General features: G+C 60.6%; 2 protein-coding genes across 3 annotated transcripts in view; both read left to right on the top strand.

The window, feature by feature from the left end:
* Positions 1-122: 122 nt before the first annotated feature.
* Positions 123-5,031, top strand: DHX58 (DExH-box helicase 58). 2 transcript variants are annotated; one of them, XM_069786307.1, is made up of 12 exons: positions 123-606; positions 725-926; positions 1,037-1,227; positions 1,433-1,549; positions 1,832-1,958; positions 2,048-2,230; positions 2,317-2,573; positions 2,696-2,845; positions 3,127-3,288; positions 3,548-3,792; positions 4,016-4,109; positions 4,395-5,031. In XM_069786307.1, the coding sequence occupies exons 1-12, from the start codon at positions 439-441 to the stop codon at positions 4,572-4,574; spliced, it is 2,076 nt and encodes a 691-aa protein (XP_069642408.1). In that variant the 5' UTR covers positions 123-438; the 3' UTR covers positions 4,575-5,031. The 2 variants fall into 2 exon arrangements, with proteins under 2 accessions (XP_069642408.1, XP_069642410.1); XM_069786309.1 differs by having other exon boundaries at positions 128-606; positions 3,602-3,792.
* A 634-nt stretch (positions 5,032-5,665) lies between these two features.
* ZNF385C (zinc finger protein 385C) overlaps positions 5,666-23,779 on the top strand; it is a 99,034-nt gene continuing 80,920 nt past the window's right edge. Inside the window, 2 exon segments of the mRNA XM_069786324.1 lie at positions 5,666-5,696; positions 5,699-5,941. Coding sequence (XP_069642425.1) covers positions 5,666-5,696; positions 5,699-5,941 — 274 coding nt within the window.

Consider the following 23,779-nt stretch of genomic DNA (forward strand, 5'->3'; position numbering starts at 1 on the left):
AGGATGCAGAGGGCCCCTGGGCCGGGCTGGGGTGCACTGGGCTGAACTGGGGTGCAGGGTGCTGCCCTGGGGGGCCCCGACTGGCCAGGGGGCAGGGGCCGGTTGGGGTGCGGGGCGGGGCTGCACCGGGGCGGCCGCGGCTGTGGCAGCTCCGCCCGGTTTCGATTTCTGTTCGTGACCGGGGCTCCCGGGGGGGCTCCCGGGCGGCTGCGGGCCGGGCGCCGAGGCCGGGAGGGGAGCGGCGGGGGCGCGGGCAGCGTGGCTCGGCCCGGCTCAGCCCCGCTCGGTTCGCCCCGGCCCGGCTCAGCACGGTCCCGCCACCCGCCCGGTCCCGGCAGCGCGGCCGGCGGAGTCCCCCCTCGCTGGGGCTCCGGCAGGACGCGCCGCCCCGAGTTTCGTTTCCTGGCCGGCACCGGCACCGGCACCGGCACCGGCGGGATGGAGCTGCGGGGGTACCAGCGGGAGGCGGTGGCCCCGGCCCTGCGCGGCCGCAACAGCATCATCTGGCTGCCCACGGGCGCCGGCAAGACCCGCGCGGCCGTCCACGTCTGCCGGCGGCACCTGGAGAGCCGGCGGGGCGGCAGGGTGGCCGTCCTGGTCAACAAGGTGCCCCCCCGAGCCCCCGTCCCCTGCCCCGGAGGTAACGGGGCGCCAGCGCCCGCCGGCCGCGGGTTCGTGGGCGGTGGTCCCGGGGCTGGAGGTGAGCGGGGTCTCGCGGGCGCAGGTGCATCTGGTGGACCAGCACGCCAAGAAGGAGTTCCACGTGCTGCAGGACGCCTTCAAGGTGACGGCCATCAGCGGGGACAGCCACCACAAGTCCTTCTTCGCCTGCATGGTGAAGCAGAGCGACGTCGTCATCTGCACGGCCCAGATCCTGCAGAACGCGCTGGTCAGCGGGGAGGAAGACATGCACGTGGAGCTGACGGGTGGGTGCGGGACCCCACGCGCTGCTGTCCCCGCGGCCGGGCTGGGGTGCGACTGCTCCGGCCAAACCTCCGCCACGGCTCACCCTGCTCCCCTCTCTTGCCCGACGCAGATTTCTCGCTGCTGGTGATAGACGAGTGCCACCACACACACAAGGAGGGTGTCTACAACAAAATCATGCTGAATTACCTCCAGCACAAGCTTAGCGGGCAGCAGGGCCTGCCGCAGGTCCTGGGCCTGACGGCGTCCCCCGGCACCGGGGGGGCAACCTCCTTCGAGGGAGCCGTAGAGCACATCCTTCAGGTGGGTCCTGTGCCCCCCATCCTGTGCCGAGACAGTGCAATGGCCCCGGGCACAGCTTCCCCTGGGGTGTAGTGGGACGTCCCTTGGTGTGGGCATTGATAACCTGGTGTGCAGGTGCTGGGCAGCTGGGCGGCCTGGGGCAGACATCCCCAAACCCATCGGGGCTGCTAGGCTTAGGGCTGGAAGCGGGGTCTCGCCCTCTCAGATCTGTGCCAACCTGGACACCGAGAAAATCATGTCGGCGCAGGAGGAGGTGCAGCACCTGCAGAGCCACGTCCCCCAGCCCAGGAAGCAGTACGACCTGTGCCAGGAGAGAGAGCAGGTGAGGGGCAGCTCGTTGGAGCCACAGGGCTGCTCGCTGGGTGGCAGACCAGACCCCCGAGCCCTGCTGAGCCGGCAGGCTGTGTCCCTCCACCCGCTTAGCTCAGGCCAGCATGAGGAACTGGCTGATCCAGAGCCTTGGTGCAGGGGGATCCTGCAACCGTCTGGGTCCTGCCGTGCAAACATCCCCTAATCCCAGGCCAGGCGCTCTGGGCTGCACCTTCGAGGCTGTCCGGAGCAATGTACCTGATTCCTCAGGTCCTGAGCCCCTCTCTGCTCCCAGGACCCCTTTGGCGAGCAGCTGAAGAAGATGATGGAGCAGATCCAGCAGTACATGGAGATGCCTGGCCTGCCACAGGACTTCGGCACGCAGATTTACGAGCAGCGCATTATGGAGCTGGAGAAGAGAGGTGAGGAGGCGGTGGTGCGGGTGCGGCGGGGCAGAGCCGGCAGCTGTGGGGCCAGGCCGTGACCACGGCACGCTCTGCCACCTTGCCAGCGGCAGAGACGTTTTGTCGCAAGATGCGGGTGTGCGCAGTGCACCTGCGCAAGTACAATGACGCATTGCTGATCAACGACACGGTGCGGATGATCGACGCCTTCCAGTGCCTCCAGGAGTTCTACACTGCTGAGAGGGACACAAAGGACCCCACCGAACGGTTCCTCACCACCACGTTTGAGGGTAACGGAGAGGCCTGGAGGGGGGGTTAGCGCTGGCAGCATTTGGGGGGCAGGGGGTCCCCCTTGACGCCCTGTTTGCCTGCACAGAAAACAGGATGAGCTTGCAGGCGCTTGCCAGGGACCGGCGCTACGAGAACCCCAGGCTGGGCAAACTGGAGGAGATCCTGCAGGAGCGCTTCCAGCCCCCAGGCACCGCTCGTGGCATCGTCTTCACCAAGACTCGGCAGAGTGCCCACAGCCTGCTCAGCTGGCTGCAGGACACGGCCACGCTCTGTGGCCAGCACATCAGGGCCGCCGTCCTCACTGGTGCTGGCTACAGCAACCAGACCAAGCACATGACGCAGGTGAGCGGAGGGTGGGAAGGAGCTGGACCTATCCCTCCCTACGCACTTTGTGGGTGCTGCGGGCGCTGCCAGGGGCTCAGGGCCCTACGCAGCTGCTGAAGCATCACCCCCTCTTCCCTCAGAACGAGCAGCAGGACGTGATCAAGCTGTTCCGCGAGGGAGCCCTCAACCTGCTCTTCTCCACCAGCGTGGCTGAGGAGGGCCTGGATATCCCCGAGTGTAACATTGTGGTCCGTTATGGGCTGATGACCAACGAGATCGCCATGGTGCAGGTAGCTGCCTGGGCTCCCTCCAGATGCTCTTCCTGGCTCCGGGGGGGGGGCAGCCTGCTGGAATGCCCCAAAGCCACGGGCGTGGGACACGGCGGGCTCTCACATCCCACGCCCGCTGGCAGCTCCCTGGGGATGAGCCCAGCCGCTGGCAGGGCATCTCCTTGGCGAGGCGCAGTGGGGTGTGGAGGGTGGATCCATCCTTGTGAGGTGGTGTGGGGGGGCAGGAGGGGTCAGCCACAGCCCTCCTCTGCTGACCGCAGTATTTGGCCCTTCCACTGCAGGCCCGGGGCCGTGCCCGTGCCGAAGACAGTGTCTACTCCGTCCTTGCCAAAGCCAACAGCAGAGAGGTCTCTCGTGAGCTGCTCAATGAGAACCTTGTGGAGCTCATGGAGAGGGCGATCAGAGCAGTGCAGGCCATGCCTGAGCAGGAGTACAGCCTCAAGGTGAGCACCGGGCCCCGCCCTGAGCACCAGGAGGGCCAGGCAGCTTCTGCCTGTGCCCTGGTTTTGGCTACCTGCTCTCCCTTTGGGGCAGCACCGGCTCCTGTGTAGGGGAGGCATCAGGTGCCCAGGGCAGTGCGTGCCCATCCCGTCCTGCCCATCCTGCCCTGCCCACCCTGCCGTGCAGCTTGCGCTCTCTAGGACAGCACATCTCTCTCCAGCCATGTGTCTTGCCATGTCTGCTATCTGTCTGTGCCCGTAGCCCTGTGCTGCCTCCTGTCCTCCCCACTGTCCTGCCTCCCACTGCCTTCTGCAGATCAGGGACCTGCAGGAAGTTGCCGTTGCCAGCTGGCTAATGAAGGAGTCCAGGATCAGAGAGAGGCGGCAGCTGCACGACCCGGACGATGTGTACCTCTACTGCGTCAACTGCAACGTGGCGGTGTGCCGTGGCAGCGACATCCGCACTGTGGAGGGCATGCACCACGTTAACATCAACCCCAACTTCAGGTAGAACCCAGCTGTCAGGCGTCACTTGCATAAGCTGCTGCACTCTCCACCCAGGATGGGCAGGGGGTGGCAGCAGCCTGCTGCCAGCTCTTTCTTGGGGACACCAGTCCGGGGAGGTCGCAGGGGCTTTGTGGGACTGTGTGACTATGGGAGCACATGTGCTGCCCTGTTTCTGTCCCCTGGACCATTGTCCTTAGAGTGTCTTTTGGCCCCTTCCTTGCAGGGTGTACTACAGAGTTTCTGGGAAAATACAGTTCCAGCGGACTTTCAAGGACTGGGAGCCCGGCTGCCGCATCATGTGCAGTGAGTGCAGCCAGGTGAGTGGGACACGCGGCAATCCCCTCGTGACTGCAGCCCAGTCAGAGCTGGAGGGACCGTGCCTTGTGCCCCAGCTCCCGGCTGAGGAATGGAGCTGTATCTCCCTTCGGTACATGCCCATGTGATGTGCGCGCTGCGCATGTGGGACATGGACACGTGCAGCTGTCTCCAAGCGGGACGTATCCTGGGAGCAAGGAGCTGCCTCCGTCCCAGGTGTGTGTGGCCCTGCAGCCTGGGGATGCTGCTCTGCGGTCTGCATGACTGTCCCCTCCCTGCCCACACAGGACTGGGGAATGGAGATGATCTACCGACAGGTGAAGCTGCCCATCCTCTGCATCAAAAACTTTGTGGTGGAGACACCGGCTGAGAAGAGGAGGTACAAGAAATGGAGTGCCGTGACATTCCCTGTCAAGGAGTTTGACTACCTGGAGTACTGCTCCAACCCCCATGGCCAGTCCTTCTAGCATGGGCTCTGCTCAGAAGAGGACTATTCCCAGGCCATCTCCTGGGGCAGTGGGACCCTTTCTGTTGCCCTTGGCATGGGACCCTACCTCCAGGCCTGTGCAGAGAGCCACAGCTTGCTCCTTTTTTCCTTGCTGGACTGAGTCACTGCAGCACATCCCTTGCTAGAGCCTGCAACTGCAGGAGGAGGCTTTGCTGCACCCATGCAGAAAGGACGGGACACTGGGATGGGAAAATACATGAACGCTTCCCTGCCTGCTGGCAGCTGCTCCCTGTGCCACTGCCTTCCCCTCCTGCCCCCCAGCACTGCCAGGCTCGGAGGGCTGTCACCGTGACCCTGCCAGAAGAACCAGCCATTTCACATGGGCCCAGGACACGGCCCAGCGTTTATCTGGCAGCGTCCGGTCTGCTTTGCGAATTCGATGGTCCTCCGTTAAAAACATGTGTGTGCGCTGGGAATGAGGGAAGCATTGGCAGTTTCATTCATTGCGAGAGCTCACTGTGTGCAGGCATGTTCGATGCGGGACAGCCCTCGCACCAGAGCCAGACCACCCCATCACCTGCTGGAGAGCCAGATCCCACCACGCCAGCAGGGCAGGGGTCCCCAGGGAGGCACCTGCGAGTGCCTGGAGTTGCATGCGTGGGGCTGCCCCAGTCCTACCCCTCCCCGCAGACACTGGCCCGAGCAACCCCCCTCACCCACCCACCCACCCGCGACCAAACCTTCCCATGGCCCAGAACGAGTCTCAGCCCCTCCAGGGCAGCTCAGCCCTGCAGGAACGCGGCCGGAGCTGCGGGTGGATTTGACCTTCTGGCAGAAATGAAAAGGCTGCTGAGGCTGAACCGGAGCGTCTGGAGTCACCCGGCCCCGGTGCCCGGGCTCGGGGAAGGGGCTGTGTGCCCCGGCCCCGGCAGCCCCGGGTGTCCCCGCGGGGCTCCGCGGGCTCAGCTGGGGCCGCCCCGGGGAAGCCAGGCTGGCCGGGCCCCTTGCTTCCCAGCCGGGGAGGCTGAGGGAGCCGCGGGGCTGGAGGTAGGAGCCGGGCCGGCCTCGGGGCGCGGGGGGGGTTCGGTGCCGGGCGCTCGGGGTCCCGGGATGCTGCAGCCCCGGATCCCGCGGCCCCCCCCGGCGTGCTCTCCCGCCGACGGTCGCTAGAGGGAAGCCCCGGCTCGGCCCGGCCGTGGGATGAGGGCGATGCCCGGGGAGCCGGGGGACGCCCGGGGGGTGCCGCCCGCCGGCGGGAGGATGCTCAGCCGGTGCCCGGCCGGTGGCCGGGAGGCTGCGGCGCTCGTACCCGCCGCTCCGTGCGTGGCCCTTCCCCGCGGGATCCGGCCACGCGTGCCGGTGCCGGCCCGGGGACCTCCCGCTCCGGTAAGCAGCGCGGTTGCTCGGCGGGTTACGGGGCGCTCCGGGTGCCCCGGAGTGTGTGTGGGGGGGACACGGGGGCGGCGGGGGGATGCGGTAGCGCTGGGAGCCGCGGTCTGTCCGTGCTCCCAGCCCGGTCCTGCCGGCAACAAGGAGCTCCCGCGGTGGGCGAGGGGCGGCTTCTCCCCCGGGCACCGGTGGCTGCAGGCGCAGGCAGGGGCAGGCAGGGGCGCCTGGATGCCTGAGCGTGATCTCTATCCAAAACCCGCCCCCCCCGCCCCGGGACAGCCCCCCCCGGGAGCGCGGTACCGGGCGCTGCGACCACCGGGGCCGCTGCCGGCGTTTCTCTCCAGCGAGGCCGCGCGTTCGGAGCCAGCGTGCTGCTCCTGCCTGACTTTGAAGGCAGCGGCTTCTGCCGTAATGAGGCATAGCCCAGTTTCAGGTGGAGTTAGCCCCGGGGGAAACATGAAACCGAACTCCTGTTCATCAGAAACTGGGTAATGAGGCCGTTCGAGTTATTTGTAGCTCTCTGTGGGCCGGGATGGCCTCTCCTACCTCTCCCCAGGCGGAATCCCTCCTGCAGGGACCCCAGATCCTTTTGCTAAGCTCAAATTGCCCTGGTTTGTGCTTGGAGAATCCAGGCTGTGAGTTAACCTGATGGGTGCACTGGGTGGTACAACCTCCTACCAGCCTAGATGGATCTCGTTGTCCACTTTGGTGCCCAAAACCAGATTTTCTGCAACATTGATCCGAACTTGCCCATTTTTGAAGGGGTTCACCTGACCCCATGGGATACAGGGCCAGGACAGCATTGCTCTGTGGGACTCTGTGGGTTTTGCAAGTGGGTCTGCATCGAGCCTCTGCTTGTTCCTCCCTATGCACCTCTGCTTTAATGCCAGCCTCATCTGGCTTCTCCTTCCCAGGGGCTCGGTCACCTTGGGCCTCGTGGCAGGGAGCAGCCAAGCTGCAGCGATCCGTGCTGCGACCTTGTCCGGCGTCCTTCAGAGCCGGCATCCTTCAGAGCTGGCCTTGTGTGGCTGAGTCTCCAGGCTGCCTGTGGCCGGGCCAGCCCACATGAGGGTGCGGGGATACACATCCCTGCGAGCCCCATTAATCTGCCCTGGCTGTCACCGGCAGCCTCCGCCCCCCCCCCCGAGTGTGCTCTTGCTGCATCCCTCAGCCTGGGGCAGAGGCAGTGGCTGCTCCCCTCTGATCAGCCATTTGGATCACTCCCGCATTGATCAGGTCTGGAGTGTGCTGATAAAGTGGCTTCGGAGCCACAGGGACTCAGGGAGGCTGGAAGTCCATGTCTGACCAGGTCTGCGTGTTGTGGGGCTGCCTGAGCGTGTCCCCAGCCCCAGCCCGCTCCTGACAGGCTCTCCCCACACACCAGCACAGTGTCCTTGCTTTGCACCACTTGTCCTTCTGCTGGGGGGGGATGGTCAGACCCCTGGTCGGGGGGACCCTCTGTTCTCCCCCTCCTCGCACAGCCCAGGGCCAAGGTCCCCCGAGGGGGCTGCACCCTGCCCTGTGCCACCCTGCTCCCTGCAGCACAGCATGGCCGTGCCCCCACAGAGAGTGACAGAGGTACCTGGCCCTTCGAGCAGCACTGGGCAGGCTTGTCCTGTGATTAAACCAGCCTGAAGCCTCACTTCATCACTCCAATTGCCCTGTCAATACCTGGGCATTAGAGAGGGCTGCTGGACTAGTTCTTGCACCCTGACACAGCCCCTGTCAATAACCTCTGGATTTAAGCCTGTGGCTCGGAGCATCTTTGCTTATCTCAGCTCCCCAAAGCACTTATGTTCCCGGCCATCATAACTCCCTGCCTGTAAGTGGAGACAGGCACCATTAGCCCTGCAGTAAACAGCTGCTGCAGCAAGTTTTGCTGGCAAAAGTGCAGCAAAGGTGTTTTCCACCTGCTCTTTTGCAGGTGAGCTTCCCACAGGCTTCCAGGCCAGGGTTTGGAGTGGGGATGGGCACAGCCCCAGTAGCACCCGTGTTCTCCTTTCCCAGCACCCCTTGTGCCTCCGGCAGCCATGTGTGCTCACAGCCCAGAGCGAGGCCAATGCTACAATTTATATAGCCCATTTCATTTATCATCGGTGCATCAGAAAGCAACAATTCACCTTTCAATGCACCAGCTGAAAAAACTCCGGCTCCGCTCTGCTTGGCAGCACCTCAGATTGGCCCTTTCCTGAGGCTGGATGTTAAGCAGTGACTTAGAGCTCAATCTGTTTAGCTTATCGAAAAGTAGCCTGAGATGTGACTTGATTACAGTGTGCAAGTACCTTCCCAGGGAGAAAACTGCCAGGTATTAAAGGGCTCTTTAACTTAGCTGAGAGGGGAATAATAAGAGCTGAGGGCTTGAAGATAAAGTCAGACAAATTGAAACACAAAATCAGGCGCAGGTCTGCAGCAAGGAGGGCGCAGAGTGGCTGGAGCAGGGTCCCTGGGCACCTTTCTCAAAGCGATGCCCTGGCTGAACCTCAGGTTCCTGGGGCCGGGGCTTGTGACCTGGGGGGTGGCTCTGGCCCCGTGGGGACGTGGGCTTGGGGAGCAGGATGAGTCCGGTGGCATTGTGGGCAAGGCAGATTGGGGACTGAATTTTGCTTCCTGGTCACATCTGAAAAACTCACTGTCACACGGTATCTCTGCCAGAGCCCGGGAGCACGTCAGCCCCCGAGGTGACCTTTCTCGGGACAGCTGGAGCCTCCCTTTCTATACCAGGGGAAATGCCAGCCTGGTGAAAACTGCTCATTGCGGAGGAACTCGATCCTGAAAACCAAAGGCCCTCTCTCCATGTTGCTCATACCTCCCCTCTCCTCCGCTGCCAGGAGTGCATGGGAGCCCGCAAAACGCACGGGGACGTCCTCGTCTTGCTCTGCTCCGCCGTCCCCGCGACCAACGGCTGCATGTCTAATGATTCCCCGCCGGGAGTTAATCTCGACTGTTAGCATGTCAGGTTGCTGGTGGATTAAACAAGGGGATTAGCATCAAACAATTTCCCTCCCGCCCTGAGCAGGAGGCAGGAAATATAATCACTGCAGTTTTATTCTGCTTAGGCTAAAAAAGCTCCCTGGCATGTGGCTGGGTGATGCCAGCCGTGCCGGTGGCACAGGGAGGCACGTGCCCAGGGCACTGCGGGGGCACCGCTGCCTCTGCTGCACACGGGTCCCCACCGGGACCGTGACGGGCATGCCAAGACCAGGAGCTGCTCGTCCCGGGGGGCTCGGGGAGGTGTCCTGGGTGGTACTCATGTAACCAAGCTGTTCATCACATGCCCCCGAAGAGAGCACAAAAGCCAGGGCTGGAGGTGGGGAGGGTCCCAGCCCCCAGGCAGTGACCGAGCTGCCCCAGCACCTTCATCCCTGCTGCTCCTGCCAGCCTGGGCTCAGCTGTGGACAGCAGAGGATGGAACAGCCTTGCAGGTGTGAAAGCAAATCTGTCTTCCTCACAGCTCCCATGTTCCAGAGCCAGGGGACAGTGACGCAGCTCTGATCCAACAGCTGTGGTGCTGCAGAATTGCCAGCTTTCATCCCAAGCTTCCTCCCCACCTACGATCACAGGATCCACTATCAGCACCGGGGCACAGCACTGCCCTCTCAGCCACTATATAAGAAGTAAAATAAGCCCTCTAATCCAGGGCGTGTGTTTGATAAAGAACTCGTGCAGCTCTTGTTGGGGCAGGGGCAGAGCAGCCAGTCCCGTGCTCGGCGCAGAGACTCGACTTCTCTTCGGACCAAAGCGCCGTGGGGGAGCAGCCAGCCTCGCATCCACACATCCTCTTTGGCCCAAATCTCCTCGGTCCCTGGAGTTTACTCAGCAACTTTCATCTGAGAAGCATTTCCAGGGTGGCCCAGTCTCTGGTCAGCCAAGGAGGATGGGACCACTCGCTGAGACGAGGCTGTGGCTGTGCCGTGGGCCGGCAGAGGGGGGCTTGGCACGGCGCTGCCTGCAGAAGTGTTGCCCTGGGGAAAGGGGTGACCCAGCAGCGGTGGGTGGGCTAGCACGGGGCTGTGATGAGGGGGAACACAGTCGTTTGCTTCCTCATCAGAAGGCAAAGAAACCCCGCAGAGATCTCCCCCTGTGGTGTCTGGGGTTCCAGGTGTGAGCTGGTGCGGGGCCTCCTGCCCGGGAAGAGACATGCTGGTGGGAGTTATTCCTGAGGGGGATTTGCCATGTGTCTCCTTCTCCTCCAGCGATGGGCTGCCTGCTTCTTCCCTACTTGAGACAGGACCCGGTGAACCCACGGGTTGCTCCCCAGCGGTAGTGCAGGTGAAACGTGGCTCCTCTCCCTGCAGCTGCCTCCCCCATGCCACAGCCCTGGGGCCAAACTGCCTCGTCCCCTCACTGGAGGGAAGGGTCTCCCACCTCTCCTGCCTCCCCAGGCTCGCTGCTTTTAGGGAACATCGTGGGTACCTCCTCGGCCTGAGACCAGTCAATCGACTGAAATTGGCTGAAAGGTCCTGGGCAGGCACCAATGCCCAGGCAGATGCTGCCCTGCACGTGCCCACCTTGCTTTTCTAGGAAGCTGGGCTAAAAATACTGTCCTAGGGCTGTGCGGCAAAAGACTGGGCAGATCCTCAGCTACTGGAAGCCTGAGTGATTTACAGCCCATAGCCTGTGCGTGATCCCAACGGGCTGTCCCTGGGGCTGCGCAGGGGCAGGGGTGTTCCCGGCACGCAGCACCCGGGGCTGAGGCCAGGGCACGTCTCCATTGGGCAGAAGAGCAAGGAGGCTGCAGGTACCCCCCTTCTTCAGCGCTGCCTGGGGGGTTGCCTCTCATTCCTGCCGATTTTTAGGTGACTCTCTGCATTTGGGCTGTGCGTCGGCAGGACGAGGGGAAGAAAGGGGATGCAGCACAGTGGGGGTGAGACCCAGGGATGGGTCGATGGGTGCTGGCACAGCCCAGAGCCTGCAGGGACCCACAGCACAAGCTGCAATATCGGAAAATTCCAAAACAAAATTTCATGCACTAAATCTCAGGGCTGCGATTCTGCTGAGACCTGGCTTTATAATTGGATCTGTCGGAAACCCGTCACACTTAATGTGCAGCTGCCAACACGCCGTGCGCCTCCTCGCCACGCTCTGTGGCCGGTGCTGGCTCTGCCCCTCTCCCTGCCCCTCGGTAGGCAGCCGGGAATGCCTTGTCCTGACATGCCCATTGTCCTAACCCACTGCAGAAACATCCCCAACCGCTGCTGCCCAGCCGGGTGTTGGGAATGGCTGCGACAAAAGCGCTGCTCATCCCACCCATTCCAGACACCAACCCCTCAGCATTCAACCTGCCAAGAGCTCTTCCCTCCCATTTGGAGCAGCGGACTGGGAACACCTGGTCTCCTGTCCCACCCTGGTGCTGTTGGCTGCAGTTGCGGGTTCCTGTATGAAGAAGCAGGAGTTTTTGCACCCAAGGGCTGTGGGCCACGCTGTCACCATCGGCCTGGATGGTGCTCCCGGTCCCTCACACCTCCCGGCCTCATGCACCGCCCAGCTGCTTCTCCTGCAGCCATGGTTACTTTGATGGATGTTTTTTTTGTTCGGTAATTTGTTTCCCTCCCACAGTTTCTCTGCTACTACCTAAAACAGGGCACAGCAGGGCAGCAGTGGTGGGAGAGAGCAAGAAGCTGCTTTTCCTTGCCATCCCGTGTGGGACCACATGCATGTTTGTGGAAGTTCTTCAATGTCGTTTACCCTCCCTGGTGCAGCGCAGAGTCTTGGGCTGTGCAGTGGGACGTTGCAGCCCCTTGGTCAGGTTGGGCTGCGCCACCCACCCATCCCCAAAGCCCCCGTGGAGGTGCTGGGGCTTTTGGGGCTTCTGAGGAAATGTCCAGGGTTTTCCAGGAAAAGGTCAGGATTTCTGGTTTCTCTCTCTGCCCCAGGGACCAACAGTTAGGGCTGGGCACTGAGCAAATCTGGCTGCCTGGGATTTTCCAGCTTGAGGAAAGATCCAGCTTGCACCTGAACCTCCAGCCCTGGGAGCGGGGTGGCACAGGCCAGCCCCTGCTTTGGCTTGGTGACCACCTGAGTTTTGCCTCACGGTGCCTCAGTTTCCCTCTCCGCCACCAGGGAAGGTGGTGGGACGATGCCAGTGCTGGAGAGGCGTGGGAGTCCAGCAGCCTGCAGCTGCCAAGGAGGAGTGTACCTGTGTTTTCTTCACCTGAGTAATCAAACCCTTTATCCAGTGTTTAATTAAAGGCCACAAAACATATTATCTTTGATTCTTTCGCTTTATTTTTGTTCCCTTCATTTGTCCCTTGGAGATGAGGGTTGCTCTGGTACTTATTAGTCACAAAGCCCTAACCTCGCGCTGCGTTCTTGCTATCTGAGAAATGAATTATTAATGGTGCATTAAACAGAGACTGGAAAGGGGCCCTGGGACACTGATAATCAGGAGCTAATTGAGGAAGAAATGAGATACCGCTCCCATTGCAGAACGAGGACTGTGCAGCGCTGCCATACCGAAGGTGACCCTCCTGCAGCTCCTGGGCCGATTGCGCCAACCCTCACCGATGGGTCACACGTGCACGCTCTGCCCTGGCCGGGATGCTCTGTGCGGTCTCCATGCTCGGCTGTGTCCCACATGCGTCCTGCCTGTGCAGCAGCCGGTTGGCACGACAGCCGCTCCCAAAGGGACGAGGCAGTTGGGCACCGTTACTCGCTGTGCTTCAGGTAATCCTGGGTGAAGCAGCACAGCCGGGGAACGGCCCGGGGGATGCAGCGGGGCTGGGACCAGCATCCGTGGCAGCGTTTGGCAGGAGGGACGAACGTGGTCATTGGAGTCATGGGATTAGCACAGATTTTTTCCAGGCTGCCTGAGAGCCTGCCGAGAGCTCAGCCCAGTGCCATGCCGACATACCAGTTGAGGCCCGGCAGAGCTCAGCTGCAGGGGATTCTGGGGAGGAGAGGATCTTTCCCAGGAGACCAAAGGAGCCCCACCGTGCTCAGCCCCTGGCCCCTCCAGCATGGCAGGGATGGGAGACAAAATCCTGCAGTCTCAAGGGCAGAGCCGTGCGGCAAGGCAGGAGGGCTCATACCCTGATGTGGTGTTTATTTTCAAGTGTCGCCTGGCATCAGCTGTGGCCCCGCTCCCCTGCCTTGCTCTGGGGCTGTTGCAGGAGCAAACAGTGGCATCAGCAGGCAGGAAGGTGTGTTAATAAAACATGCCAGCAACCTGGGCTGCGGTGGGGGCTGGCACACATTGTGGGGGCTGGCAGACACTGGTGGGGGCTGGCACATGCTTTGGGGGGCACTGGGCTGGGAGCACGCAGCTGCTGGCACGGGCTGGTCCCTGTGTCTCCAGGGATGATGTCCCACCGTAGCAGTGGCTGCTCAGGATGCTGGATCCCACCCAGACCTTGGCTGAACTGCTGCACAAGTGACTGGGGGCTGAACAATTTCAATCTTCTTTTATTTATTCTCTTTTACTGTTTTTCTACACAGCTTGGAGCCATGGGCCTGTCAAATTTCTCTTCTTCCACCCTGGCCGCATTAAAGCATAAAAAAATGTCTCCTTTTAAGCCCGAGCCAAACGGCAAACCTGTGCGAGCCGTAAAACTTTCTGCAGCAGCTGAGGCGAAGCTGTGAGAAATGCTGTGGCACGGATGATGTCCCCTTCTCACTGCTGGGGAACCAAAAAGCTCTGAAATGGCGTCTCGCTGTCAGGACTGAGGGCTCAGGGTGCAGGCAGGGGCAGCCAGGGGGTTGGTCTGGGGCGGCAGGGAAAGGGTATGATGGAAAATAGCATGTATTTTCTGTTGTAAAACATATTGTCCATGTTGCTAAAGTGGTCAGGGTTAATACTAGAAGGTGTTGAGCAAATCACAGCTTTTCTCTGTGCTTCAGTTTACCTCCTGGGAAAGGGGGTCCTGGCAGCTCCCCTGCAGTGCAGGCAGCTGGGCAGGCAGGGCAGCTGAGCCCCCGCACCCAGGTGGGGCCGTTCAGCCTCCCCCACCCTGGGGCTGAGGTTTTAAAGGGGAGCGGGGTGGCTGCAGTGAGGTTGGTGGCTTCTGGGGCTGCCTGGGGGCAGGGATGCTGGGAAGGAAAAGAGAACTAGGTTTGTTCTGCAGGGAAATGGCTATTTCTGTTGCTGGGATGGAGCTGGACTCGGTGATGTTTCCTGAGCCCCAAGGCAGGAGAAACCTTTCGGAACTGGCAGGTGTGTGCATCTCCAGCGGCAGCGAGGGGCTGGGGGAGCAGCTGTCCGCCCAGCACGGACCCAGACTTCTTCCCAAGCGCCTGCTCTTGCCCAGCCCATCCTGCCATCCCCTGTGAAAGCTGCTGTGGTCCGTCAACCGGTGGGAGACCTGCGGGGGCTGCCCGTGCTGCCAGCACAAAGCCCCCACCCGGGCTGGGACCACTGGGCTTACAGTGCCGGTTCCCTGTCACCGTGACCCCAGGTACCACCCAGGGCTCCAGCCCCTGCCCCAGCACCATGGGCCTCACTGGTCCTGCTGGGATGTGGCCACTGGCTCTCAGGGGAGATGGAGAAAGACGGGGTGGGGGGGGGGAAGCTGCTGTCATCGGCTGCCCTGGCCACCTGCAGTGGATGCTTCTGCTGCTCTGCACATGGGCAATGCCAGGTTGAGGCAGCCCCGATGTGTCCCGTTACCTCCCCTTTCCAAATGCCGGTGGTGGTTTGGGTTTGAGACCTGACTGTCCCATGCCCCTTCTGGCACCCGTGGGCTCCGCTCTGCTCCCCCTGAGCACCTGCCCGGGGCTCCCTGCTCCAGCTCTGTTCCAACATCACACTGAAGCAGCCGCAGTTCATCCAGACTCCTCGCATAAATATTTATGCAGTGATGCAATGCTCTTCTAAATATAAAGCTTTATCTGGAATTTCATTTAAACATTAAGTGTAGATAATTTATTTATAATTAATGTAGACATCAAGTCCCATCTCTGGAATGCCTGTGAGCTTTCATTTATAATTGGGAGGTAAGTCAGAAGCTAGAGGCTGGGCCTCTTATCAGTTTCATTTTAATTTTCCTCCTACAGCAAACGAAGCTGGTGCAATTCGTCTCTCATTAGGAGGAAGCACAAAACTCCCCTAAAATAACAGTTTTATAGGGAACATGTAATAAACCCATCTTTGTTCCTCTTCTTGCCTTTGATATGTTACCAGGGCTCACAGCTCCCTTCAAAGTGTTGCTTTTCCTTAAAAATAAGTCTATTAAAAATTAAAACCACTTCTCTATACAATAAAATTTACTCCCCGCAATTATGCAGAGGGACTAGTTATCTTCCTTTTGTAGATTTTAATTAAAAGTTACAACGGGAAGGAAAGAACAACTGCCATAAAATAATAGAAGTCTCTCCACTAATGATGAGTTATTGGTGCCTCTTCCACTCGGGCGGTCTTCCCGGGAGCTGATGCCACAGCTGAGGAAGTGATGCCCGGCATGGGGCTGCAAGGGTGAGCAGTAACGGGGGCAGCTGCGGCTGCAGGCACCAGGGGGGCAGTTTCCAGGAACCGGTGCCGGGTGTCCCTCTCTTAGCCCCCGGTGAGGGGTTTCTGGCACCCATGGGTGCCCAAACGGGTGCTCAGCTCAGCAGAAAGCCTGTCTCATGCTGAACCCCTGGCAGCGCTGGCTCTGACCTGTTTGTGCTCTCGCTTCTGCGTCCCGGTTAGAAAGTGGGGCTCGTTGTGCCTGCGGCACTTGTGGGCACAGGGTGCCGGTGTCCCGGTGATGCGCAGACCCTGGGGTGCAAACCAGGCTGTTCGCACGGCCTGGCTCTGCCAGGGGTGCGGGGGTACGGCTGCCCCATGCGTGTTTAATCTCCAGAGGCGGGTGGGTCCCTGACCCCCCCAGATGCCGGGTTCCTCCCAATGGCGTGGGCCCAGCAGCGGCAGCCGGTGTCCCTGAGCCCTTCCTTGCAAAGCGCGTTATGGCGGAGCTGTGCTGTGGAGGTTGCACGATGCGCTTGTCTGGCCCCGGTATTTTACAAACTTAATAGAAAGTCGATCAAAGGCAGCTCCATGCTTGTGCTAAAAATAGTGGGGTGCCCAGGATGGAGCGGGGGCCACCGGCGGGAGCGCGCGGTGCCTCCGTAACCTGTAAACACTGAGCGTCGCCCACAACATCCCTGCTGGGGCTCAATTGTCCCTGTTGCTTGTTCTTGAAGTCATGCAACAGCCCCTGCTCCTCCCAGCTACTGCAGGGTGATGAGGGTGGGCGCCGGACCGCGTGCACGGCCGACGGGTCTGTCCTGCCACGGGGCTGGAGCATCCCTGCCATGGGGCAGCCTCTGGACCACGCTGTGGGACCAGGGCCCCTGCGCCGAGCGTGGCTGCAGCGCCTGGTCGGACGGGTTCCCCGCAGGGACGGACCCCGCGTGCCTGGTGTGGGATCAGCAGAGCTGTGGAGCATCAGCTGCTGAGAACATTCAAAATTCATAAACAAGCTTCCCAGGACTTGAGGGATGGATTCCAACTCCCCAGTGTTCCCATGACGGATACTGCGCTCCTCTTGTTGCCTTTTGGTTTCCAAAGGTTTTGCTAGCACACGCTTTGTCTCAAGCTTTTGTAGGCTCAAGGCAGGCAGAAGAATGCTGAGATTTAATTAAGGAGCTATTTGCAAAGTGCTCGTGTGGAAAGGGCTGTATAAATGGAAAAGCTTATCCCATTTTTACAACTCTTAACTTAGAGAGTGCAGACCTTCACCCCTGAGGATACCGTGGGCTCCTCTGAATCCAAATGCGGGTGTTTGCTGGGCCGGTGCCCTCCCTGTCTGTGCTGACTGCTGGGTCTGATCTCCGCATCTGCCCAGAGCCAGGTAATCTGCTAATTCAGCTAACGGGTGCAGCACAGGCGTGAGAGCCAAGATGCAGCTATTGCTCGGGGCCGGTGTGGCTGCGGTTGCCCTGTGTTGGCTTCTCCTGGAGTCTGGTGGTGCTGCCATGCCCACATCCTGGCATCCCACCACCTGTGTCAGCAGCGTGCCATGGGAATTTAAGGTAAATAACCCAGGCCGCACCAAAGATGGGCCCTCGCACCCAGGTTATTCACCAGGACCAATCCTGCCCCGTGCCACAGGGGCGGGCAGAGTCACTGTAGTCTTGGCACAAAGGCAAGGATGACTTCCTGCAGGCCGGAGCTGCCTGTCAGTGTCATTTCTTTAATCGGTTATGGCTGTAGAGACGTTCTGTTGCCTGTCTCCCCATTGCCTGCCCCCTTCTTCTGGCTGTAAAGATGCCGGGAGATCCCCATTGGTCTGGATCTGAAACATTTATGAAATCTTTATGGGCTTTTGAAAAGATTTTAATTCTCTGACAGTGCTGCTTTCACAAAAAAAAAGACTCAGTGAGCAATTATAGGCTTAACAGCTGCTGAACGGCCACGGCAGCTGCCGGAGCAGCTTGGCATGGCTCAGCGCAATGGCCGAGGAGCCAGTGAGGCTTCCTGGAAAGCGACGCTGGGACTGAGCTGCCCTGTGCCGACCTTCCCAGGCTGTGGGACCCTGGGCTCGGTTCCTGCGGCACAAACCCTCCTCTGCCCACCCATCTCCCGTGGGCCTTGGTGCCCAGAAGCCCGGGCAGGGAGAGGCTCTGCCTGTCCCAGGTCCCCAGCTGCCTGGGAGGCAGCGATGCTGGGGATGGGGACAAACAGCTCTCGGCTGCGCCCAGAGACACGGCACTGCAGCCAGCCGGCGCCGGTGGGACCCCGGCAGGTGCTGCAGGAGGGTCTTCCTCCCCTTGGAGAAACCTTCAGGCCCTCAGTGGCAGCTTGCCCAGAGGAGGCTGGGGCTGGGGGGCTCTCGACCCTGGCTGGGGTCTCTTGGGGGGCACTTTGGCAGCACCTTAGCTGCTGACTCGTGTCTCCACGGGATGCAGCAGACCCTGTGCAGCCGTTTCAGGGGGATCTGTCGCTCGTGAATCACGCGTGAGTTGTTGCACTGGCAGCAGCAGCCGGTAGTGGCACTGGCTCCGTGCCCCGGTGTTTGCAGACAGGCTCTGCGTGGGCAGGGGCCAGCAGCCCGGGATAGCTCAGCGCTGGTGGCTCGGGCTGCATGCTCGGGGCTGCTCTTTGCAGAGCCAGCCGGTGCAGGGAAGGGCTTTGCAATAATCAGTTGCTTAAAATTGCTTTCAAAGACTCTTGCTTGCTGTCCCTCCTGGTCCGTCACAGGTACTTGCAGCGGTGCCTCGAGGTGGGCGCAGCTGAGGGTCTAGACTGTGGTTTTCAGAGGTGGGTTCCTCCTCGTCATCCCTTTTCCTATCTACTGGTGATCTGGGTCCCCGATGATGTGCAGGAGCCTGTGGCTTTCTGGGTAGGATGTGGGCAGGGCTCATGTTCCTGTGGCTCCACGTTTGGGACTGGAAATGTCTCAATGGCATCGTGTCCGGGACAGCGGCTCCTCCATCAGCCCCACCCGGCACCCAGCTCACCAGCGAGGTGCCACCGTGGCATCCCCGGGCAGCACCAGCACCTCCCTGTGTGGCAAGATGCTTGGAGCTGCTGGTGGCCAACAATGCAGCTCCCTCACTGCTGTGAGGAGGTAGATGTTGGGTTAATTGTAAAACTTCTAATTTACTGAACGCAGAGTTGATGAACTCCACAAACAGGAGGAAAGGTGAAGCTTCAGCCCTGAGGAGTGCCCGTTCTCTTGTAGGCTCATTTCTTCTCTTTTGAATGCAAAAAGCTGCTGTAAAGAAATGAGCACGGGGGTGGGAGAAACTTTGTGGGCAACTGCAGCGAGATGGAGGATTTGGATATGCTGTTCCTTCTGCTAATCTGTCCCACAGCATTTCGGTGTGGTGCAGCTGGAGATGACCTTCTCTTTGTTTAGAGATTTGTCTTCATTTTCAGAAATATCTGCAGCAAACTAAAAGGTTTAAGGGCAATGAGACTCCTTTGGCCTTGGCACAAACAGTATCTCGGGGAGAAGCTGAACTAAACATAAGAGAAGAGGTGTCTCCAGGATGATTAGCCAGCATTGCTGAGATGCACATCACATTGATTGCCTTGTCCTGTCTTTGCGCATGTTTCTGGATGGGAAAACAAGTTTACTTGCAGTCTGTTAGAGTTTGTTTTGAGTCAGCTGAGACTGGGTCTGTGTGTGAAGAGGATGGGAGCAGACAGGGCTGGGCAAGGTTGTGTGGGAAATAAAGAACAGATCATGAAGTTAGTACTAGTGAAAACATTTTCATGAGGAATTTAATCAGCAAAGCCCATTTGTGTGGTGGAGAGCCAGCGCCTGGCAGAGCTGGGCTCCTCTCGGCTGGTGCAGACCTGGGGGTCCCGCTGAGGACACTTTGCGTGAGCCGATCGGATCCAACCCTCTGGCTGGGAACAGCTCCCTCCTCCCTCCCGCCCAGCATTCTCACTCATCTTTTTGACACAGTAAAGTGTCACCGGCTCGTTCCCTTCATAGGGACAGGCTAGAATGGGCATGAAAGTTTAGTTTAATTTAAAAAATCCCTGCATGCAAGCTTGCTAAATATACCATGAAAACTTCAGGAGATGGGAAAGACGGCAAGAGGAATATTGCATTAGACTGTGAGCGATGTGAACGGCTGCCTTCGGGAGGGGGAAGCCAGCAGTTACTGTGGAGGGGGAGCGACTCATCCGTGTTCCCCAGTGCTGGAATGCTGGGAGGCGTGGGTTGGGCGAGAGGCCTCATCCCTCCGCTTCCAGTTCCCAAGCCTGGAAGGGGGGAGTACGGCCCCCTTCCTCACGGTGTGGTGGCGGCAGGATGAGGCTGTAAGGGTTAAGGTAAATGAAAAAAGTCTGTGGAGGAGCTGCAGCCCTGTCTCTGCTCCTTGGAGAGGAAGGCTACACCGTAATCATCAAACTCCTGACAGCTAAGGTAATGCAAGGTTTGAGATCCATTAGAGTGCCTGTAATTATTTATAGGAAGAAAAAAACCACCCTACATTGTGAAAATCAGATGGCACGGCAAATAAATGCACCAAGCTTTGGAGAAAGGACACTTAAAGCCAAAGTAGTTTATGAGGGCCACGCTGAGGCTGGATGGTGCCGCACTGCTGTTCCTCAGGACCCGACCCTGGTTGTGGTGGCAGCGAGGAAAGGGGCTCTTGGTGTGGACAGGTGTAACCCAGCGCTGCCAGGCCATCCGCTTGTGTTCCAAGATCTACAGACCTAGAAATAGCTGCTGGAGAGCTGCTCACAGCCCCATCTCTCTGCTCCTGGTTTCCACCTCCCTGGTAGCTGGGGGGCCCTCGAGCCCTCCTGCAGCCGTGGTCCTCTGTGGGCTCAGAGGGGCTCAGAGCAGCATGTGGTCTGCCCTCGCTTCCCACAGCCTCCACCCCTCTGCCAGCGACTGCATGGGGCTGATCAGACTTCATCTTGGCATCAATTCCACTTTTTAGTGGAGGCAAAGCAGCAAGCGGGCAAGAGCTCCTGGAGATGAGAGCCCCTGAGTGCGTCTGCTCTGGAGGAGAGTGCTCTTGGCCAGAGAGCCCGGGAGGGCAGAGCAATTCCCTCGCAGCTGGGCTGCAAAGCTTAATTAGCATTTTTGTGAAAGTGCTTTGAGATCCTCTGCGAAATGTCCTGGAGGAGGGCAAAATGTGATTATATAACTTGTCTAGACAGTATATTCCTTGGGGCAGGGAGCAGGTCTTTTTTATATCTGCTCTTCTATGTCAACACTGTGTGGCCCTGCTTAAAGGTTCTGGGAGCTGCTAAAATATTAATAACAATGGCAACGATAGGAAAACACATGCTTTTGCACTCAAAAAAATGTTGATGTTAGCACCAGCCAGCTGTATGTCAGCAAAGGAGCCTTTGCCTGGCGGGTGCCTTGCACTCCAGCTATGATGACTGAACAGCAAACAGCCTCTCCCTGCAGGCCCCCTCCTTCCATGCCCTCTCGCCCAGCTCAGTTTCACCCTCCTGGAGCAGCCGGGCTCCTCCAGCTCATTCGAACTGCCCGGGCTGTCCAGGCAGGGTGCGAGGCCTTATCCTGCCATGCTGCTAGCTGCCCGCACGGGAACCGCAGCCGCGCTCTGGGTCAGACTGGGGATCTGCCACCAGTGAAGCCCTGCAGCCCCCGCAAGGGCCAGCAGTGCCACCTCCCCTGTCCCCTCCGATTGCTCCTGGAGATCTGGGCTGGCTGCTGCCGCTCAGCGCTATGGGACTGGGGACCCTCGTCCCGCCAGCACTGAGACCTGACCCCTCCATGCTCCGTGGCGCTGGTGGCACTGGGCATCTCTGCACCCTGCAATCGGGGTGCCCTCCCCAGAGCCCTGCTGGGTCACCCTCCTCTGCGTGCCTGGCCACGCACCTTACTGACCCCCCAAATCCCCCTGGCAGGGTCTCCCTGGGGAGCCACCACACTCCCCCGCGGGTGCCCAGGGGGCTGTGGCAGCACAGCCGGACAGGGGGTCCCCGGGGGTCCCCCGCCCCCCCCCCCAGCCCCCGCTCAGTGCCCGCTCCGCCTCTCTGCAGCCCCGTCCCAGCCCGGGGCACCCCGGAGCGAAGGGGTGCGCGGCGGCCCCCCCCGGGCCCCGCTGCGGGATGCAGCACCGGGATGCGCCGCTGCGGTTCCCCCCCTCCCACCCGGTACGGGCGCACGGCGCCGGGGGGGGGGGACACGGGGACGACCGCGGCGGCGCGCGCGCTGCCTTCATCCCCCCCTTCCTCCTCCTCCTCCTCCTCCTCCTCCTTCTTCTCTTCCTCCTCCTCCTCCTCCTCCTCCTCCTCCTCCTCCTCCGGGAGCGCGCTCGCCCAGCCGGGAGCGAGCAGCCGGCGGGAGGATGCTGCAAACGGCGGCGGAGCCGGGCGGCTGGGCAGGTACGGCGGGCGGGGGCGGCCCGGGCTCCCCCGGCACCGCCGGTCCTCGGCGGCCGGACTGCGGGCCCGGGAGAGTTGCGGCCGTGGCAAAGTTGTCGGAGGCGGGGGGACGCGCTGGGGAGGCTCGGCGGAGCCGGGAGAGGGGCTGGATGCCGGCCCGGGGGGATGCTCCGCCGCGCCCGGGCCGGGATGCTCCGGTCCCCGCTCTCCATCCCGGCTCTCGCCTGCGGCGCCTGGAAACGGACAGCCCGGCTGCGCAGCGCCGTGCACCGGGGCGAGGGCGGCGGGGGGGGCGGCAGAGCCCCCGGGCCCGCTGACCGCCCCCTCGAGAGGCGTCGGGTCAGGAGGGAAACTTCTTCAGAGGAACTTTGCCGAAGCCCCGGTTGCAGCCCCTTCTCCCTGCGTGGGGCTGCCTTTCCCAGGCGAGCGGGACGCGCTCGGGTGTGTGGCGGGTGGCGGTGCCCCCCGGCTCGTCTCTGCCAAGGTGTCCGCACCATTGGGGTGCGCGGTGTGCGATCCCCACGGGCGTGCGGTGGCCTTGGGTCTGCCGGCAGCGCATGGGCCCGGACGGCGTTTGCCAAGGTGTCTGAGCGCGACCGGGTTGTGCGGCACAACCTGGGCAGGTGGGCCGTGGGGCCGTGGCCGTGGGCCCCGCTGTGCTGCTCAGGGCGTCGAGGTGTGCAGCGTACCCTGCGTGTCCCATGGCTTGGCCGCAGGGTGCCCAGGGCTGCTCACGTCCCTGCTTTGATTGAGGCACGGAGAGGTTTGTGTTGGAAATGGAGCCGAGGCTTTCTGGCTGTCTCCACAAGGGGTACTCGGCTTTTAAAGAAAAGGACTTTTACTGAAGGCTCACAAAAGCGTTTTCTGTTAGCGATTTGGGCAGTGAGCGCTGTGTCTCGGGGTGGCTGCAGCCTGGGGTGGAGCGTGGTCCTGCTGACCAGGCACGCACCTGCAGCGTAACCCACGGAGCAGGAGTGAACTTGGATACAGAAGCAGCATCCTCATCTGGAAGATCGCCCACTCTCTCCTCAGCTTTTATCGATATATTTTGCTATTAACTTGAAGCAGCAGCAAGTTACTGCTGAAGCTTTTGGTGAATTGTGCATCAGGGTGGGGTAGGGCTGGAGGTCCCCTCTGCCGGAGGGCAAACACCGCAGATCCCGGAGAGCAGGAACGTGCCTGTGCCTGCCCTTGACAGTGCAGCGGCAGGGCTGTGAGAGCTGATCATGCTGGATGTGCATGTGGGAAAACAACTTCTTGCACAGAATCTGAACTCCCAGCTCTCCTTGGCACATGGGGCTGCTTTTTATTTGCAGAGCAAGGCTTGAAAGTGCATCTTAAATACAGGAGATTATTCTGTATGAAGGTAAGGGGTCTAGGGCCCAGCTTTGCCCTCCTGGAGTCTTTAAGGGGCTTCTAGGTTAATTCACTGGTGTGAAAGGGATCAGCACCAGCTCTGTTGCCACCTTGCTGCTCAAGCTGCTGGCTCCTGTGAGGGCTGGATGTGTCCGCGGATCCCATGCAAGCTGGCAGCACCCCCTGCCCTGAGTGGAGCACGGCAGCAGTTTTCAGTGAAAATGTGAGGCAGGAGCTGGCCTTGTGCTGCTCAGCGCTGCGCAAAAATTGTCTTCATCTCCGTGATTATCTGGGGTGTCTGAACAGGGAGCTGAGATGTTTGGTGTAAGCTGCTGTGTCTGCATGTGGGGCACGGTGCCTGAAGATAGCATCAATGGGCAGTGCCGCTGTATGTGACAGTCTGCGAATAAATGAAGCTCTGTCCCCAGCTGCCAGCCTGGCCAGGAGTTTCTGCAGCCAACGCAAGTCAAATCCACAGTCATTTACTTTTTTTTTTTTAAGTGGCTGCAGGTGTTTTCCAATGGAGCATCCAGCCCAGCGTCGGCTTCTCTGAGTGATGTTTGTCAGTTGGCTGAAGTGGCTCTGTGGGGATGGGAGGAACCGCACCAGTCCCTCAGTAGCTGCCGGTGTGACTCTGCTGACAAGAAACTCTCCTGCCATATGTAGAGTTCAGGGTCGGGCTGGTGATAACGTGTGCTGTGGGGTTTCTTGCTTGTTCTGTAATCTGCCACGTGCAT

The sequence above is a fragment of the Haliaeetus albicilla genome, chromosome 7, assembly GCF_947461875.1.
Source record: "Haliaeetus albicilla chromosome 7, bHalAlb1.1, whole genome shotgun sequence".
NCBI lineage: Eukaryota > Metazoa > Chordata > Aves > Accipitriformes > Accipitridae > Haliaeetus > Haliaeetus albicilla.

Coding starts and splice junctions, on each gene's coding strand:
- DHX58 (XM_069786307.1), top strand. CDS start 439: ATGGAGCTGCGGGGGTACCAGCGGGAGGCGGTGGCCCCGGCCCTGCGC. Junction 927..1,036: donor CATGCACGTGGAGCTGACGG/GTGGGTGCGGGA, acceptor TGCCCGACGCAG/ATTTCTCGCTGCTGGTGATA. Junction 2,574..2,695: donor AGACCAAGCACATGACGCAG/GTGAGCGGAGGG, acceptor CTCTTCCCTCAG/AACGAGCAGCAGGACGTGAT.